Raw genomic sequence first — 20,708 nt, 5'->3', positions numbered from 1 at the left:
AAGATGCCTCGAGAGCCAGACAGGGTTGAGAAATGTGCAGGTTTTCAAGATTTAATATGAAATGAATTGATTGTTAGGTAGGTAGAGTTGCCAACCTCCTGCTGGGGCCTGGAGGTTTCCCAGACTTACAACTGATCTCCTTATGACAGAGTTCTCTTGGAGAAAATGGCAGCTTTGGAAGATGGTCTGTATGGCATCAGATCCCTACTGAACCTTCTCTTTTCCCCAGGCTCCACCCCCAAATCTTCAGGAATTTTCCAACCTGGAGTTGGTAACCTTACAAGCAGAACAGGAATAAGGAGAAATGTTAAAGCAGAATAGAAAGCATATGGGGTAGAAAGGCCAGCCCATGTATAATGGCAGACCACTACCCAAACAGGCTGACCTAGCAGTGAGTGGCCACATGGCACATCCTGAGCCTGCTCATTCCACCAGCTTCCTTCCTGAGACTAATTTCTTGGCTGCACAGGTCATATTTTCCACATCATAATTATGAGAGAAAGACCCTTTTGATCTATCACAGTATTTCAAATACTGCATTTCCTCCAGGGAGCTTAAGAGAGGATTGAAGAGTTCTCCCTTCCTCCATTTACTCTTACAACAACTCCATGAGGTAGGTAAGGCTAAGAGCAAGAGTGGTTGCTTGCCCAAGGTCACACAGGGAGCTTCATAGCAGAACAAGAATTTGAAACTAGGACCGATTTCCCACTAGCGTTGCTCGCCCCCCGCCTAGGCTTCCCAATCCCCAGGTCTCAGTGGGGAATCCCCCATTTTACTGGCTTCCCCCCCTGCCCCCAGCCAGCTGGCCAGAGGGGGGAAACCCCTCCCCTACAGTCACCATGTACTTCTAGCGCTCCGGCAGGTTTAGAAATCTGCACAGGTTCATTTTTAAAATGTGTGCCTTTAAAGTTGAGCAGGAAACAGGAAGTGCTGCATGGGGAAGGGTCAGCAGCAACCTCGTCAGAACATAGACTCTCCGTTTGTTTTGCTTTCATTTTCAGAGCAAATAAAGTTGTGTAGGAACCAGACCCAGTAAGTGTGTGTGTGTGAGAGAGACAGAGGGAGGAGGCAGGGGATTCCCTGGTTTGGAGGCCCTCCCCCCACTTTAGAAAGCTTTAGAAAGCGGGGGCGGGGGGAGGGAAATGTCTACTGGGCACTCTATTACGAGAACAATTGCCATAGGGAATATTGGAGAATTGATCCACAGGTATCTGGGGCTCGGGGGGGGGGGGATGTTCTTTGAGGTAGAGGCACCAAATTTGCAGCATAACATCTGATGCCTTTCCTCAAAACACTTTCCAAGTTTCAAAAAGATTGGACCAGGGGGTCAATTCTGTGAGCCCCCAAAGAAGATGCCCCTATCCTTCATTATACATTATATGAGCCTGCCTTTGGCGGGGAGGGCGGGATATAAATAAAATAAATAAATACATTCTAATGAAGGAAAGGCATTGAAAAGGTGTGCAGTCCCTTTCAATGTGATGACCAGAACTCCCTTTGGAGTTTAATTGTACTTGTTCCAACCTTGCTCATGACTCCACCCCCAATGTTTCCTGGCCCCACCCCCAAAGCCCCCAGATATTTCTTGAATTGGACTTGGCAACCCTACCCCCACCAGGCTTCTGTCCCCCACCCCCAGCTCAAATTATCAATTTCCCAGCAGTTGCTCCATGGGTGCATTTTGAGCCATGGCAACCTCCATTTCCCTGTGCCATTTTTAGATGCTGTCTTTTCAGGATTATGTTGCCACGCAGGGAACTGGAGGTCGCCCTGGCTCAGAATGCACCCGTGGAACAACTGGAAATTGATGCCTTGCCCCGAGGAAAACAAAAGCCTGGGGGCGGAGCAATTCTAGTGGGAAATCAATCTATGTCTCACCGGGGCTTTCTTTGAGCAGGAACACACAGGAACTCCGTTCCGGCTGGCTTGACATCAGGGGGTGTGGCCTAATATGCAAATGAGTTCCTGCCAGGCTTTTTCTGCAAAAAAGTCCTGTGTGGAAAAATGGTGATGTCAGGGGTGTGGCCTAATATGCAAATGAGTTCCTGCTGGACCTTTTTTCCTTTTAAAAAAGCCCTGGGTTTCCCCGATACAAGCACGACAGCTCATCTGTTCTCACCCATGTATTTAAGGAGGGTTCGCTCTTGGCTACTCTTCTTTCTTCCAGTTGAATTAAATAACCCCCAAACGTGATGTACATTACCTGGAAGCAGTGTTCCCTCTAAGCTGAGTTAGCGTGAGCTAGCTCACAGATTTTTAGCCTCCAGCTCACACATTTTTGTCTTTGCTCAGGAATGATGACCCCAGAGCACAATAATTTATGCAGTAGCTCACAACTTTAAAGCCAGTAGCTCACAACTTTAGTACCAGTAGCTCAAAAAGTAGAATGTTTGCTCACAAGACTCTGCAGCTTAGAGGGAACATTGCCTAGAAGTACATTCAGAAGTTGTGCGAGTGACTCACACATACTTCTGGGTCTTGCATCAACTTGTGTCACTGCTCCCCTGCTGGGAAATCAATGCACATAACTTCTGTTGGGGGAGCAGCTTCTGTGTCTCTTAATGGGGCAGATGTGCCAGTTTTGCTTGCCAGCTGTTCAGGTCATTTGCACTTCTTGTTCCTCTGCTTCCAGGAGACATGCAAAGGTCTGTTGCAGCCCATACTGGCTCTGCTGTTCTTCCCATCTTCCCCATAGGTAGACCAAGATTTTTGCCATGCACGGAAGGCCTCCTGGGCACATGACAGCATTCCTCCCTGGTCTCGTGGGAAAGGCATTTCACAAAGGACTCCTCCAGTTTCCCTCTGCCAGCAAAAGCATCCCCGGCTGCAATTAGCTAATGCGTTGGAACTGCTTGCCTCTGCAGTTTGAGGATAGCTTGCCCTGCAAGGCTGACTCCTTACACTTTTGTAATTGGGGCTGGGATGCAGCACCACTGTGGGTTTTTTTTTTTTTTTTACGGGAAGCACATTGATCCCACGGATAATTACAGCTCCATTTAGAGGCTAGGCGGGGCGACCGCCTGCCAGCTTAAAATGTTCTTAGCAGCGTTTAACAAGCCTCAGCCAGTTTTGCCTGCCAGCTGCCTTGCTTTCCCCCCCTCCATGCCACATCTGCTCTTGAGGGATGGGGCTTTTGGCCTGCATTCCTCTTCTGTGACACAGAGTTTGGAGTTACTGTTATCTCCCTGGGAAGACCGAGCAGAGAACCCACTGGAGCTCCTTGGCATTGCAGGCTGGTATTCCTCTCGGTTATGTCATACAGAGATAGGGCATTTTGGAACAGGCTTTGCAGATTTATTCCTCCTGGAGTGCAGAGAGATACTGGTGACTTTGGGAGCCTTTAAAACAATCTGTTTATTTAGAAGGAAGTAGGGGGACCTACAACGACTTGCAGGGAGCATCTCATTTCCCCCTGTATCATCTCCCCCATTATTTCTTTTTTCCCATCCCTGGCAGTCCCCACAGCCTCTCCCCCTTTCCTGCTTCCTTCTCTTCTACCCTGCCAATCTACCTGGGGGGACATGATTTCAAGGATTTGAAGGGCTGTCAAGGAGGGCAGAGAGCTATTCCTGTTGGCAGTAGAGGAGTGGACTCGCAAGAATGGGTTTAAATTAAGGGCGGGAAGGTACCAACTGGATATTAGGGGGAAAAGTTCTTTACCGTGAGTTGTTCAACAGTGAAATCAGTTGCCTATGGAGGCGGTGAGCTCCCTCTTACTGGCAGTCCTTAAACAGCGGCTGGACAAACACTTGTCAAGGATGCTCTAGGCTGATCTCGCATTGAGCAGGGGGTTGGACTAGATGACCTGTGTGGCCCCTTCCAACTCTGTGATTCTATGATTCTGTCTTTATCTGCTTCCCTGTCTTCTTCCCTCACCCTCCCCTTGGCAGCCTTTCCCTGGGAAAAGTCTGGCCAAGTTGCATGATGACCTCCAAGTTCACTCCACCCACCCAGCATGGTTTTATTTTTCAGAAACCAAAGTTTGGGAGGCTTGGCAATATTGTTGTGGTTGCCTATCAGCCAAGGCCAAGAGAACTAGGGATGCAGGGTTTCCAGTTATCATGCAGCAGTGAGCAATTCCTCACCACTGCGCCAATTGTCTGCTGCTGATCAATGCAATGGCAGGAAGAAAAAATGCCATGATATCATTTGCAGGAACATTAAACACACATGAAGCTGCTTTATACTGAATCAAAGCATGAGTTCCTCAAGGTCAGTATTGTCTGCTGAGACCAGCAGTGGCTTTCCAGGATCTCAGCAGAGGTCTTTCACGTCATCTACCACCTGATCCTTACTGGAAGTGTTGGGGATTAAAACTGAGACTTTCTGAATGGAAAGCAGACACTCTTCCATGGAGCCACACAACCCTGGAAGTGACATCACAGGCCACTGTAACCCTCCAGGAATCACATTGATCTCTGTTGTCTTTGCCATAGCAGTTTGTGTGATTCCTAGAGTGTGAGGGTGGGCAGGCAATGTCAATTCTAGGTTTTTTACCTGGAAATGATGTCACAACATCAGATCTGGGACAGGAAACACAGGCAGAGCACCAGGAGATGTATTGTTGTGAGGGACAGGTCAAGGGTCGCAGCCCTGGAGGAATCCTCTCAATGACTGAGTGACCTTGCATTGCTTCTCTTAGTGTCTGTATAAAGCAGGGCAGGAAGCTTCTTGCCCTTGCTGCCTATGCATGCATTCTAGCAATGGGTTGAAAAGGCAAAAAAAAAAAAAAAAAGGGAGCAATATAGAAGCTTGCAGCTCACCAGGAGGGATTTTGCAACTCACTAGAATGTTTAGACCCATGGGACTAGACACTAGATGGGTGTTTGGTCTGATCTAGTCTACTTCTTGTAATGTTCTTATTAATGGCATTCTGGACCCTTCTGTCCCACTTTACTAGTTCCCCATCTTCTGAAAAGGAGCCCCATGCCTTTTTTATATCCACTCCCATTGGAGATGACTTTCACGGAGCATGTAGCCTCTCCCTCTTTTAATGGTAGGCTGCTGTTTCTGAAACCTTTGGGCCTTTGAGGCAGGATGTGGGTTGACCGCAGCTTTTGATCCTAAGTCAAACACGTTCAGTGCTGCCTGTGGAATGGTTTCCCATCCCTTGGGGGAAGGCCCTAATTGGAGCTGCAGTTATGGAGGGACAAAGCCCAGCAGCTCTATATAACATACATTATACCGTATACATATATATAGCTTCAACTAGTAATAAAAGAAACCTTCCACCAGCAGCTGAGGAATCTGCTTTCAGCTAGGATTTGAATAAGTCCTGCTCAACGTGTGTTTTGGGGCCATGGAGGAGGCTTGAACTGAGAGTTGGCACAGGAAAGCCCCCAGGGGTCGGAACTGAGACAACTGGAATAACTGTGTGTGGCAAGATTTGAAGATGACAGCAGTGGGCTGGGAAAGATTGAAAAGGAGGAGGATGAAGGCGGAGGAACAACTCTGTGCCTGGAATAGCTACTGCCTGGTTAAATTAAGTCTGTGCTGAGATTGACCTTGTAATTTAACTGGGATGACATTCCCAAAATTAAGAGTTGTGCAAATGAGTTGCTACTAAAAACAATCCTCCATATCCCTGCTTCCTCATTCTGGCAGTTGTCTCTGGTGGAGACAGTGGTTTTAGCTCTTCTTCCCTCTTGCAGTTTTGGTTGAAAAAAGAAAAGTAACGTAATTCCTTCCAGTTTGACACAAATGCCAGGCACCAGATTGCCAAGTCCACCTTGGGAAATTCCTAGAGATGTGGAGCAGTGCCAGGGGAGAGCAGAGTTTGGGAGGGAAGGATGCTCAGCAGAGATGTGATGTAATAGAATCCACCCTCCAAAGCTGCCATTTCCTCCAGGGGAAGTGGTCTCTGGAGATCAGTTGCTGTTCCCGGAGTCCTCCAGAGCTCACCTGGAGGATGGTAACCCAGTGACAGAAAGCTTTATGGCAGAACCCTAGCAAGGACAATTTTTGTTCATGAGCATTTCCACACAGGTTTAACATTCCGACTGAAAGTCAGTGGGCCAAGAGTCTGGTTTAAGAATGCATGCATGCTGTTGCATGAACACATGAAGATTCTTTATATTTTCTGTGCATAGTAGGGTTGCCAATCAGGGTTGGGAAATTTCTGGAGATTTTGGAGGTAGAGCCTGAAGAGGGTGGAGTTTGGAGAGGGAGAAGGGGCTTCAGTGTGGAATAAACCCATAGAGTTCACTTCTAAAGTGACCATTTTCTCAAGGTGAACTGATTTCTGTTGCCTGGAGATTAGTTATATTAGTGGGAGATCTCCAGCCAGTCCCTGGAGGTTGGCAACTCTAATTGCTTATGTGCTGTGCTGGCAATCGTGAAGGTGGGGTAGGGGGCAGGGCAGGGGGCAGCATGTTCATGCCCTCTTTCCCTCTACACACATTCAGGGTCTTTTTTGTAGCAGGAACTCCTTTGCATATTAGGCCACACACCCCTGATGTAGCCAATTCTCCAAGAGCTTATAGGGCTCTTCTTACAGGGTTTATTGTAAGCTCTTGGAAAATTGGCTACATCAGCGGTGTGTGGCCTAATATGTAAAGGAGTTCCTGCTACAAAAAGGCCCTGCAGTCAACACCTGGAGGGATTGTGCATACAGGGCTACAGGCTTGGCCCAATCCAGGTCAGGATCTCAGGCTGAGATCGTTATGAGCACAAGAAGGGCCCTGGTGGATTATACCAGTGGTTCATCTATTCCAGCCATCTATTTCATAATGTGGCCAGCCAACAATTGGCCCCTGGAGGGCCAATGACTTTATTTATTATTTAATTTTATTTATGGGATTTTTTCCCCTGCTCCTGCCCAGGCAGGCACAGACTAGGGCATCGAGGCCAAGGCCTCCTCTGATGCTGCCTCCTGGCAATAAGTTTCAGAGGTTTGCAGCCTCTGAATATGGAGTCTCCCTTGAAGAGCATTGCCATCCTGCAGGTGGGTGGGGACTGGAGATCTCCTGCTAGTACAACTGATTTCCAGACAATAGAGATCAGTTCCCCTGGAGAAAATGGCTGCTTTGGAGGGTGGGCTCTATGACACTGGATCCTGCTGAGGTCCCTCCCCTCCGCAAACCCTGCCCTCCCCAGGCTCCACCCCCTCCCCCAAATTTCCAGGTATTTCTCAACCTGGAGCTGGCAATCCTACCCTACCCTTTAATTACCACAGCTAGTCTTTCACATCAACTGATCTTTGAAAGAGTAGATGCTGAGGATTGAATCTGGGACCTTCTGCATGCAAAACAATTGCTGTGCTGCAGAATGAATGAATGGTTTATTATGGTCACTGACCACAGTAATATGTGCAACTGTGCTACTGAGACATGGCCTCTTCCCAGCAGGGCTGGCCTGGCAATTTAAATTACAGAGACATTTCCCAGTGGGCCCCTGCTCTGGTGACCAGGAGAGCTCTGTTAACTCTACTAAAGCTCAGAGTGCACTTGGCTTGGACTTTCTATCAGCAATGGTAACTAGTATCATTTCACCAACAGTCTCTTGAAATCCAGTTTGGTGTAGTAGTTAAGAGCAATGGACTCTAATCTGGAGAACTGGGTTTGATTCCTCACTCCTCCACATGCAGCTGCTGGGTGATCTTGGGCCAGTCACAGTTCTCTCCAAGCTTCTGACAGTTCTCACAGTTCTCCTCCTCCAGTGAACTGAGTGGCCCCTGCAGTGCCAGCCTCCAGGTGGTGACTAGAGGTCTCTCGGTACTACAGCTGGACTCCAGGTTACAGAGATCTGTTCTTCTGGAGAAAATGGCTGTTTTAGAAGGTGAACTCTTTAACATTATACCTAGGGTTGCCAGCTCAGGGCTGGAAAATACCTGGAGATTTTGGGGGTGGAGCCTGAAGAGGGTGAAATTTGAGGAAATGAGAGACTTCAGTGGGGCATAATGTCATAGAGTCCACCTTCCAAAGCAGCCATTTTCTCCAAGTGAACTGATCAAGTTGCCTGGAGAGCAACTGTAACAGCGGGAGATCTCCAGCCACCACCTGGAAACTGTAAGGAAGCACTGAGTAAAGTGGATGCAAAATACCCCCTGCATAACAATGTGCTATAAATAAAACATTTAATTGCACACTATTGCTGTGTTATTATTGCTGTGTTATACTGGAGAGCCAGTTTGGTGTAGTGGTTAAGTGTGCGGACTCTTATCTGGGAGAACCGGGTTTGATTCCCCACTCCTCCACTTGCACCTGCTAGCATGGCCTTGGGCCAGCCATAGCTCTGGCAGAGGTTGTCCTTGAAAGGGCAGCTGCTGTGAGAGCCCTCTCCAGCCCCACCCACCTCACAGGGTGTCTGTTGTGGGGGAGGAAGGTAAAGGAGATTGTGAGCCGCTCTGAGACTCTTCGGAGTGGAGGGCGGGATATAAATCCAATATATTATTATTATTATTATTATTATTATTATTATTATTATTATTATTATTATTATTATTATTATTATTATTATTATTATTATTATTATTATTATTTGTAATAAACATTGATATCTACTCATAAACAATAACCTGATCTCTAATAGGACCCTCAAGCACTAGAATATGGATCCAAACAAGACAAGAGTATAACAGAAGTTCACATTGAATTGAGTTTCCATCAACAGTAACAATATAACATAACAGCCTTTTCAAGGTGGCTTAGGACTCACAAAACATACAAATTGCAGTGCAAAAACTTTTTAAGTCCAACAAGCCTGGGAGGAACACTTGTTCTGCTTCCGCCTGGAAGCTGTGCTTCCGTGTAGAATGTCTAAGCAAGACTTTTAAAGAAACAAATACAAAGTACTGAAAATTTAGAAAAAAATATATCTTAAATTCCTAAATAGTGCATTGCGAAAATATACATGTCATAATTTCACAGCAGAAGCAGTGGGCGAGAGAAGGAAAACGGACTTACCTGTTGAACTGCTGTATAAATTTTGTGGATTTATTGCCCCCTTCCCATTCACATGTGATGATCTGCCTTTCTGAAATGTATATTTTTTGCAATTCATTATTTAGTAATTTAAGATATATTTTTCTAAGTGTGTAACGTACTCGAAGCGGAGACGAGAGTAGGGCAACATGGTTTATTGGGAGCACGTTGCAAGAGAGGGAACACGCGGGCCGGGTCCCACTTATATACAATCCCCGGTACAACCTACAGGGTTGGTCAGGCCAATCCTGACCCGTTGAACTTCCCGCCACAGCTGTTGATAGGCGGGGAGATTCGCGCCCTGCGCTGGGGCTTCTGGGACGGCCCAGTTGCCCCTGCGCCCGGTCGCATATTATTTACTGATACACTACACCCCTCCCCCCCTGGTTAATGAACATAGTCTTGCAGATATGCGGGAGGTCGGCGCTCTCTGGTGGACCGTCTGAGAAGGTCCTGTGGGGGAGGCGCCGCCACCGCATCTGATGCTGCGGGGGCCCCTGGTGCGGACGGTGGCGGCCGGACTGGTTCTTCGGCACCTTCGGGCTCTGGCGGTTCCGGTGCTACCTGGGCCGGTGTTAGGGGTGATGGGGCCGCGTCCTCCGGTCGGTCCCCGGCGAGCTCCTCCCCGGCGCTTGCCTCTTCTGTGTCCGCCAGTTCCTCTGGTAGCGTGCGGCGCCTCAATTGGTCTATGTGCCGCCGTAGTACCTGGCCCCCCTCAGTTGATATGTCATAGTGGCGGGACCCGGTGACTCGTAGCACTCGGCCCGCCACCCAATTGGGCCCCCTTGCGTAGTTCCGGGCGTAAACCGGGTCGCCCGCGAAGAAACCCCTGACTGCGTCCCGGACCTCGGGGCTCTCGCGGGTGTCTGACGCCCGGTCAGGGTGTAGTCTGTCCAGCCGGGTTATGAGCTTTCGTCCCATGAGGAGCTCGGCCGGGCTAACTCCGGTGACCGGGTTGGGGGTGATCCTATTGTCGAATAGGAATGCCGCTAATCGGTGGTCCCAGTCTCCCTGTACAATACGGCCCAGGGCTTCCTTGGTGGTGCGGACCATCCGCTCTGCCTGACCGTTGGTGGCTGGGTGGAAGGGGGCCGACCTTATGTGCCTAATAAGGTATCGCTGGAGGAACGCCTGGAAGTCTGCGGACGTGAAAGCGGTCCCATTGTCCGAAACTATGGTGTCCGGGATCCCGTGTGTGCTTAAGACCCTGCGTAATGCTCGGATTGCGGCTGCGGACGAGGTGGACCCTACGGGGATGACCTCGAGCCATTTGGTGTAGGCGTCCACAATTATCATGAAGATCTGCCCCTGGAATGGCCCCGCGAAGTCGAGGTGGAGTCTCGACCATGGTTTCCTGGTGGACTCCCACCTAGTGGCGGGGGCGCTGGGAGGCTCGGGCCGCGACTCCTGGCACGTCTGGCACCTGCGGACCCAACTCTCTATTTCCCCGTCCATTCCCGGCCACCAGACGTAGCTTCTGGCTAGGGCCTTCATGCGCACTATGCCAGGGTGGGTCTCATGGAGGGATTCTAGAACTCGTCTTTGCAGCGGGGGCGGAATCACCACCCTACTACCCCATAGTAGGCACCCCTTGTGGGCCGCTAGTTCCTCCCTCCTGACCTTATAGGGTTTGAAATCTTCCCCCATGTTCCCCTCTGGCCACCCCCTCACCACCCAGTCGAGCACCCGTGCAAGTGTCTTATGTTTCTGGGTGGCCTTGGCGACCTCCGCTGCGTGAAGGGGCGGCTCTGGGAGGCTCTCCATCAGCATGACCTGGTGTGCGGGGGCGGGGTCTGGACCCATTTCCGGGAGCGGCAAGCGGCTGAGCGCGTCAGCGTGACCCATAGCCTTGCCGGCCCGGTGTACCAGTGTGTAAGTATAGGAGTTGAGGAATTGATTCCATCTCAACACGCGCTGTGACAGGATTTGGGGGGTTTGTCGATCTGGGGCCAGCAGACCTAAGAGGGGCTTGTGGTCCGTGGCTATGGTGAACCTCCGCCCATACAGATACTCATGGAACTTGCGGACCCCCGCCACGATCGCCAGAGCCTCCTTGTCTATCTGCGCGTAATTGCGCTCTGCCGGTGTCAGTGTGCGGGAGTAATACGCTACCGGCACCTCCCTCCCGTCCGGGAGTTGGTGCCCCAGGACTGCTCCCACCCCATACGGCGACGCATCGCAAGCCAAGATGACGGGGAGGCCCTCGTCAAAATGGTGGAGCACCGCGTTGGACACCAGAACGTCCTTGACCGCCTGAAACGCGGCGGCTTGTCGTTTTCCCCAAACCCAAGGGGCTTTTTTATCCAGTAGGCGGTGAAGGGGCTCTGCCAGGGCTGCCTTGTGGGGGAGGAAGGAGTGATAAAAGTTAAGGACCCCCAAGAAGCTTTGTAGCTCCGCTTTGCAGGTAGGGGCCGGAGCTTGCACGATGGCCCGTGTCTTTTCTTCCGTGGGGTGGATTCCCGCTGCGTCCACGGCGAACCCCAGGAACTCCACCCGCGGCACCCCCAGCAGGCACTTCTCCCTCTTGACTTTGAGCCCCGCAGCCTGGAACCGGCGGAGCACCTCTCTTAGGCGGTTGCCGAATTCTTCGGGGTCCGGGGCGGCGACTAAAACGTCATCGAAGAACGGTTGGACTCCGGGGATCCCTTTAAGGAGAGCGTCCATTATACTCTGGAAGATCCCCGGAGCGACGCTTACCCCGAACTGTAGCCTCCTCACCCGGAAGGCCCCCCTGTGCGTTACTATCGTCTGGGCCTCGGCCGTCTTATTGTCTACCGGGAGCTGTTGGTAGGCCTGGGCCAGATCCAGCTTCCCGAAGATTTTAGACCCCGCAAGGGCAGCCAGGACGTGGCTCACCACCGGCACTGGGTAGGGGTTATCCTGCAGTGCCCGGTTTATCGTGCATTTGTAGTCTGCACAGATCCGCACCTCCCCGTTTGGCTTAAGTGGGGTTACGATGGGGGTCTCCCAGGGGGCGTAGTCCACTGGCTCCAGGACTCCCTGGGCTGTAAGGCGGTCTAGTTCGGCCTCTATTTTGGGCTTCAAGGCGAACGGAACCCTCCTTGCCTTGAGCCGAATCGGCCTGACCGTGGGGTCTAGGGGCAGTGAGATGGCCGGCCCCTTGTAGCTTCCCAGGGACCCGTCGAATACTTCGGGGAACTCTTTGCAAATCTCCCCGAACCCGCTGGGCGTTAGGGTTTGCCCCACCCCCTCCACGCGTATTCCCAAGGGTTTGAACCAATCCAGCCCTAGCAGGGTGGCAAGTTGGCGCTTTACCACCAGGATGTCCAGCGGCCCGTAGAAGGACCCCCTCTCGACTTGCACCCGCGCCCACCCCGCAACTTGCACCGGGTTCTTCTGAAAGTCCCGGAGTATGAAGTTCGCCGGCCGCAGTTGCAGCCGCTGCCGGGGGCACAGTTCCCTCAGGGTCTCCTCCGCTATGAGGGAAATGGAGGAACCTGAGTCCACCTCCATTTGGCAGGGGTTTCCTTCGATGAGGACTGCCACTTTAATTTTATCGGGGGTGGCGAGGGGCAAGTTCAGTACCTGTAGGGACGTGGAGTCTGCTGAGTGGAGCTCCGCTGACTCGTGGTGCGTGGTCGGCCTCCGGCGGTTGAGCTTGGCCCGGCAAGCCCTGGCGATGTGGCCGGTCTTCCCGCAGCTCCGGCAGTCCCAGGTCCGGTACTGGCAGTCTCTCCGATCGTGGGCGTCGCCGCAGCTGGCGCACTTGGTGGCCGGAGCCCTCTCCGACGCCGGTGGTCGATCGGCCGCTCGGGGGCGTTGGGCCGCTTTGTTGGGTGGGCCGGCGGGGCGACGCAGCTGGTAGGCTTCTCTCTCCTCCATGCGGTCGTGGTCCAGCTCCTTGTGGTGGACGGCGTCTGACCGGGTCTTGGGAAAGGTCCTGGAGGTCCTCTCGAACGCCACCACTTCGCTGAAGGCGCTCTGGAGGGTGAGCTCCTCTTTGGCGAAGAGCTTCTGCTGGAGCCTCTCGTCGCGGAGGCCCCACGTGAACCGGTCGGCCAGGGTGTCTTCCAGCTGGGGGAAGTTGCAGTTCCCGGCGATCTTGCGGAGGGCTGCCAGATAGTCGGCGGCCGATTCTCCTGCCGCCTGGTCCCTCCTGTGGAACAGGAATCTGCGAGCCACCCGTGAGGGCTGCGGCAAGAAGTGGCCCGTGAGGAGTCTGATGATCTCCTCGTAAGATTTCTCCGCCAGGCGGGCGGGCGCCGAGAGACCCTTTGCGATCTCGAACGTGGCTGGCCCGCATACGCTCAGGAGAACATCCCTCTTTGCTCCGGCGTCGGTGACCTTGTTGGCCCGGAGGTAGAACTCGACCCGTTCCGAGTAGGACTCCCAGCCCTCTGGATTAGCAGGGTCGAAGGCCTCGAGGTAGCCGGTGATTCCGCCCTGGTTGGCCATGGTGGCGGTGGCGGTCGTGACCGGTCGTTCGTTGCCCAAGATCTCCGTCGTAGCCGATAAGGCTAGAATCCCATCCTCGTCGCCAGTGTAACGTACTCGAAGCGGAGACGAGAGTAGGGCAACATGGTTTATTGGGAGCACGTTGCAAGAGAGGGAACACGCGGGCCGGGTCCCACTTATATACAATCCCCGGTACAACCTACAGGGTTGGTCAGGCCAATCCTGACCCGTTGAACTTCCCGCCACAGCTGTTGATAGGCGGGGAGATTCGCGCCCTGCGCTGGGGCTTCTGGGACGGCCCAGTTGCCCCTGCGCCCGGTCGCATATTATTTACTGATACACTACAATTTTTTTCTTTCAAAGTATTGCTTAGACATTCTACATGGAAGCACAGCTTCTCCTGTTTGCCACTTCTATCCATGAACCTCATTTTGGTTGCCATATCCACCTGGAAGCTGGCAATGCTAACTAGATCCCAAGGAGATCCCTCTCCTCCCAAACCCCACCCTCCCCAGGCTCCATCTCCAAAATCTCCAGGTATTTCTTAACCCAGAGCTGGCGAACCTCCTTGTTGCACCCCAGGCGCCATTCAGCTTGGCCTGCTCCAGGGCCATTTTCACTTTCCAGTCCACCCCTGCTGCCCCTGTTCTCAGCTGGGAGAGTCTTTAGGTGTCCCAGGAAGATGTTTGAAGGATATGCACAGAATGGGTACAAACCGATGCAATTCTAAACCTGGGCTATAAGGAGATTTGTGTGTATGATGCAGCTGTATGATGCAGAAACTCAACAGGTCTGGGTCTGGTGGGAGCCTGGTTGGAAGGAAGATGGAGCATAAATAAATAAAGGGCTTTGATGGCCATTCAGAGCTGGCCTGACAGCAATCATCTCTAAGTTCCCTTGATGCACATAGGAAAGTACGCCCAGGAAACCGAGAGTCCCATTTACCAGCCTTTGTTATTATGGAAGAAGTCTGTACAGAGAGATGAACAGTAGCAAAGTAAATGGACCTGGCTGGGAGAAGGAAATAACATCATTATACAATTTCTCCAGCGAGGCTTTCATTTGGAGCCTTTTACATCCTTTGGATCTGATCATCATTTTTTAATTTGTTCTGATAGAGCTTCTTCATAAAGGACTTGGGCCGATAAAAGCTTTCAGAGCTCAAGTAGCAGAGGCTCCGTTGTCGAAAAGACTTTGCCGTTATTATAGTTAATCATTTCGTCATCTCTGTCGGTGTGCAGGGTACTTTGCAGCCAGCCTTTTGCAGGGGAAAGTCCCAGAAAAGAAAACTGCAGAAAATCCAGCTCTTCCCCTGCAGAAGCCCCACTGAGACAGACGTTTTCGCACTCACCTCCAGCCGGCGCGACCCCCCTCTTCACCGCGCAGGATCTGCGCGGATTTCGCACTAAATGCCGCGGAGCAGCCTTTTGCGCCGGAAACTCCCGTCACTCACAAAAGCCGCGCAAACGCCAAACTGCTTTTTGGCGATTTACGTTTGAGCGGCTTCTGCGCCGGGAGTTTCCGGCGCAAAAGGCTGCTCCGCAGCATTTAGTGCGAAATCCGTGCAGATCCTGCGCAGTGAAGAGGGGGGTCGCGCCGGCTGGAGGTGAGTGCGAAAACGACCCAGGATCACAACTGCGTAGGGTTCATTTATGTGTTCTGATACAACTTCCATAAACTAGAGCAGGCTTGTGTAGGGGAATTTCCAGTGGAAAAAACAAGTTCTTCCATTGGAATCTGACTGGTCATTAAGAAGAATCATAGAGCTGGAAGGGACCTTTTTGGGCACCCCATTTTAAGAAGGATATAAACAAGCTGGAACAGGTCCAGAGGAGGGTGACAAAGATGGTGAAGGGTCTGGAGACCTATGAAGAAAGGTTGAAGGAGCTGGGCATGTTTAGCCTGAAGAGGAGGCGGCTGAGAGGTGATTTGATCACCATCTTCAAGTACTTGAAGGGCTGTCATATAGATGGTGCAGAATTGTTTTCTGTTGCTTCAGAAGGACAGACAGAACCAGTGGGTTGAAATTAAATCAAGTGTTTCTGGCTCAACATTAGGAAGAACTTCCTGACAGAGCAGTTCCTCAGTGGAAAGGCTTCCTCAGGAGGTGGTGGGCTCTCCTTGCTTGGAGCTTTTTAAACAGAGGCTAGATGGCTATCTGATAGCAATGCTGATCCTGTGAACTTGATGGGGGGGGGGGGGTTGTGAATTTCCTGCGCTGTGCAGGGAGTTGGACTAGATGCCTCTGGGGGTCTCTTCCAACTATGATTCTATGACTTCCAGGGTCATCTAGTCCAACCCCCTGCACAATGCAGGAACTTCACAAATGCTTCCCCCCACACATACATTACCAGTGATCCCTGTTAGAAGATGGCAAAAACCTCCAGGATCCCTTGCCAGGAAGAAGAGAAGAGATTGGATTTATACCCTGCCTTTCACTCAGGGTCTCAGAATGGCTTACAATCTCTTTCCCCTCCCCTCAACAGACACCCTGTGACGTAGGTGGAGCTGAGAGAGTGCTGAGAACTAGTCTTGAGAGAACAACTCTGAGAGGACTGTGACTGACCCAAGGTCACTCAGCTGGCTGCATGTGAAGGAGTGGGGAATCAACCCCAGATCTCCCAAATTGGAGTCTGCACTCCTAACCACTACACCAAACTGGCTCTCATTTCTTAAGAAAGGCATCCTAAGACCTGCCTTCTAAGGCTACAAAGCTCCAATGTGGGTGGGGGATCTCTACCCCCAGCTCCTGTTGCTGGCCGCTGCTTGGAGTAGCAACAGGAGTTTTTTTTTTTTACTGGCAATGTTGCACACGGCACTGTGCCACTTCTTGTAAAAACCTCGATGTGGCATAAGGTAGCTCTAGAAATATCCAGCAACTCTATAATAAAACCATAGTTCTGGCAATTCCTAGAGCTACTCTCACCTCCTGGTTTTTACCAGAAACATCATAGCACCACAGCTGGCAGTGTAGCCTCCCCATGTCTCTGCCCACAACCCTCCTGCTGGTTGCCAAGCACTGCTTAGCAACTCTACCACCTTTTGAGAAGAGGTGGGTGGCAGCCACAGGGCCTTTTCTGCGGTGGCACTTCCATTTTGGCATGTCCTCCCCTATCAGCTTGTCTAGTCTCTTACGTTTTAGGTGCCAAGTAAAAGGTTTTTATTGACCTTGCATTTTGTTGATTATGCAGAATTTGTGTGTTCTGTTCCCTTGCTTTTAGGATAACTACTGCTGAATTTGCTTTGATTTTTTTTTTAGTACTGCTCCAGTGGCACTCGCTTTGTGGTTCATGGGCAGCCACATTCACAATTACAATAATCCAAAAGAGTCGCATGGCGACTAGATGTCCTGTGCACCATCCTGCCAAACATAGAGTGATAGAATCATAGAGTTGGAAGGGACCATACAGATCATGTAGTCCAATGCCCTATGTGATGCAAGATCAGCCTAGAGCATCCCTGACAAGTGTTTGTCCAGCCATTGCTTGAAAACTGCCAGTGAAGGGGAGCTCAAGTCACCACCACTTCCCTAGGCAGCCAGTTCCACTCTTGAATTACTCTTACTATATATTTCCCTCCTGGTATCCAGCCAGTACCTTTCTGCCTATAACTAAAACCCATTATTGTAAGTCCTGTCATCTGCTGCCACAGATGTATACATGCATATTATACAGCATACGTAGCTAACCTTTTAAATTACCAGAGTAGCATTCCTGGAGAGTCAGAGGTTAAATGCAGTGGGCTCTAATCTGGAGAACTGGGTTTAATTCCCCACTCCTCAGGATGCAGACAGCTGGGTGACCTTGGCTCAGTCACAGCTTTCTCAGAGCTGTTTCAGCCCCACCTGCCTCACAGGTTGTCTGTTGTGAGGAGAGGAATGGAAGGTGATTTTAAGTTGCTCTGAGTCTCCAAGTGAAGGGTGGAACCCTAACTCCTCCTTGTCCTCCTTCCAGCTCCTGTTGAAACTGTGTACCCTTTATTTCCCTTGTAATTGTCTTGTTCTTTTTTTCCGTGGCATAAGACACATTAGCTCCATCAAACAGCAAGGTGGCCAAGGCTACTCTGCCCATGCCAGGGAGAACATGAGAAAGCAGTGAGAGAAGTAGAGGGTGCTCAGGCTTCCCACTGTAATGTTGGTGCCACATGGGGCAACAATGCTCAGAAGAGCCCACAGGGAGCCATGTGCCGCTTCTCAGCCACTGACAATCACCACTCATTTGTCTTAATGCATTCACTTGACTGTTGGTGAAGCAGTTTTAGGGGGTTTTTTTGTTTAAAAAAAAACCCTGCTATTTGATTGTCTTGATTTTATTGGGACATGTTTAGTATTTTATTTGTTTGTAGTGCATTTTAACATGTTTGTTTGCTGCACACCCACTTCAGTCATTTTTAAAGAACCAGCTAATGGCACACAAATAAATACAAGTGCACCCCAAGGGAATATATACTTGGTAGTTTGGATCAGAGCATAATATGCAGCGCACACACATAGTGGTAGGGTTAGGGCGGCTGTGTTTTATTTGTTCATCAGTTCAGTGAATGGATTCCACATGTCTGATAGACGGAAGAATTCTAAGCAGGTCTACTTAGAGGAAAGTCCCATTTTATTGAGGGCGTTGTTAGGACTGCAGCTTAAAACATTGTCCTAAGTTGATTGCGCAGCAGATTCATTTAAAAGATATATCATATTTTGTATACCTATAAAACCTGCAGAAGGTAATCACCATCCTAAAAGAGGCACATTGTTATGCTTGAATGCTTACAGGTGTTCACATCCTGCTTAGCATTCATTCAGCCAGCTTTTTGGATGGGTCTGAATGAATTCAGATGTGTGTGTTGCATGATTCTGACTCCTGTGATCAGATTTTTTTGCTGCCACCCATCTGCCACTTTCCCCACTTTTAATTTTTGAAAGAGCACATAATAAAATGAAGAAAAACTGAGTTTAACTTTTTTGAGCTGAAACTTACTACTTAGTGTCTCCATGTGCCTTCAGTGTCTGCTCATGAACCTAGCAAATCTTTCAAGTAATTCTTGTGATTGTTTCCTGAATAGATGCTGCTGACTACGCAGAGTCAAAATGCAAGGAATGCAATGTAATTTAGCTGCGCTGCTGGTGCTCATTGAAAGGATGCATCCCACTGAGGAGGTGCACAGAAAGGACACACCGCAAGCAACCCCATACTTTACAGCAGGGGTGGCCAGCGGTAGTGCTCCAGATGTTTTTTGCCTACAACTCCCATCAGCCCCAGCCATTGGCCATGCGGGCAAAAAACATCTGGAGTGCTACCGTTGGCCACTCCTGCTTTACAGAAATCAGTCAATTTAACTGGTTGGATCCAGCCAGCTTTCCCACTCAATCTAAGCCATACTACAGCCTCCATCTCACATGGCTTTTGTACGTGCAGGTCCCATGATTCTCCATATAGCCTTTTTGAACAGTCCCAAAAGAATATGCCTCTTGCTTTTTTTACCAGAAGAAAAACTGGTTGGATCAAACACAAACAATGACCAAAACAGCTCTGACCCTGGGGCATAGCACCTCATTTCATGTAAAATAGATTTAGTTTCTTCAGCTGGCTGACCAAGGGTTTGAGGACCCAAGTACTGTTCAACCAAGTCGCATTCTTAATGTAATCCTAAATGGACTTCCACCTGAGTTCCTTGAAACCAATGGGTTTAGATAGGAGCAATGTTGCACAGGACTGCCCTAGAAATCATACTATGCTGAACTGATTTGTGGGTAGCCAGTCATGGTGATTCCCACGCCTGGAATGACTTCAGCTCTCACCAGTCCCTCTTCAGTTTGCGTTGATGGCAAACCCTCCAGATGGCAGCAGTTGCAGACTCAGAGTGGTCCACACAGCCCACACTGCAGGATTCATACCGGGGGGGGGGGATGGGGGGTAGTGACAAAAATTGTCCCCAGACCATGGGAGGAATTGTCCTTCCGGTGTATTTCCAGGAAAAAGACAGATTGCAAATAAGATCCAGAGTCTCACTGGTTGAGCTCTGCCGTTGTAGGATCCTACAGTGGGCTGGGATTGACATCCTAAAAGATAACAACATAATTATTCAGAAGTTTCTAACTTAAAGTAGTAATGGCAGCTGCAGTACTCCACACCATGGCTTTTTGTGCGGCAGGGCTCACTGGTACAGAGTACTGACACCTTTTTTTGGGGGGGGGGGTTTCCTATGTCCTGAGGGGGGGGATTTGTAGAAATCAGTGCTACCTTATAAATGAGTACTGACATCTTTTCTTTTTTACAAAATAAGCACTGCCCTGTACCCCTTTCTCCTGCTTCTTTGATGCACCACGAGGACTAGAAACTTTCTTTGCATTCTGTAATTGAATCCATGTCCATTTACAATATGGCTTGTGAAAGACTGCTGGGACCTACAGTGCACTGCTGGGGGTGATTCCTTTAGCCCATTGGGTCTGTGTTGGAAGTCTTGATTTCTGTCCATTCCTAATAGTGTCTTTGTGCTCTTTCCCTCAAGGCAGCAGACCAACAACTCCTCCACGCCCCCTCGGGCTTTCTCTGCACCACATACCTATGGATACATCCGCAGCCCACTGGCCTCAGAACTGCTGGAAACAGAAGGTGTGGATGAGGATGAAGACCCCGCCCTGCAGGAGGGGGGCTGCCGTCCCTCAAAGTTCTTCCGTGGCTTCTGCAGGACTCCCTCCTCTAGCCTGAGCGAGGATGAAACTTCCCTGGGGGGCTCCCTGCTCAACGGGTGGGGCTCTGTCTCAGAGGACAATGACACCAGTACCCGCTGCAGCCTGGTCAGCTCCTCCGACGGCTCCTTCCTCCTGGATGCTAATTTTGCTCAGGCTCTGGCCCTGGCGGTAGACAGTTTCTGCTTTGGGCTGGCTCAGAGGGAGACTGACAAAGCACTGACAGGTAACCACCTCTTCTCTTCCCTCTCCAAATCTGTGTGTCTCTGTGTTAACTGTGTTGGGGTTAACTGGTATAGTTAGTCCAGTACCCTCTAGTTAGCAGAGTGCAGGGCTTTTTTTGAGCAGGAACACAGTTCGGGCTGGCTTTGTGTCAAGGGGTGTGGCCTGAGATGCAAATACATTCCTGCTGGGCTTTTTCTACAAAAAAGTGCTTTAAATAAAGCTACAAACACAGCAGTGTCTCTTCACCAGGTACTCAGCCTACAAAGCTACACAGAACCATGTGGCAAGTTTAAAAGAGGAATACTTCTCTCTTTATTTTAGAACTACACTATAGATAGAAAAGTGGAGAGATAGGATAGAGTACTAACTTACTAGCTAAGGGTGGAAGCAGATGGCAAGAGGGCCATCTGCCTCATGGTTCCAAGAGAGGACAGCATGTCATCCCTCTTTGTCTGAGACAGTCA

General features: G+C 50.3%; 1 protein-coding gene across 1 annotated transcript in view; it reads left to right on the top strand.

Moving 5' to 3' along the window:
- ROBO4 (roundabout guidance receptor 4) overlaps window positions 1-20,708 on the top strand; it is a 106,018-nt gene that overhangs the window by 73,355 nt on the left and 11,955 nt on the right. Inside the window, exon 18 of the mRNA XM_060250928.1 lies at window positions 19,839-20,245. Coding sequence (XP_060106911.1) covers window positions 19,839-20,245 — 407 coding nt within the window. The remainder of the gene's footprint in view (window positions 1-19,838; window positions 20,246-20,708) is intronic.

This window comes from Heteronotia binoei, chromosome 12, assembly GCF_032191835.1.
Source record: "Heteronotia binoei isolate CCM8104 ecotype False Entrance Well chromosome 12, APGP_CSIRO_Hbin_v1, whole genome shotgun sequence".
NCBI classification, from domain to species: Eukaryota; Metazoa; Chordata; class Lepidosauria; order Squamata; family Gekkonidae; genus Heteronotia; species Heteronotia binoei.
The sequence above is the reverse complement of the archived record's forward strand: the minus strand, read 5'-3'. Positions and strand labels throughout refer to the sequence as shown.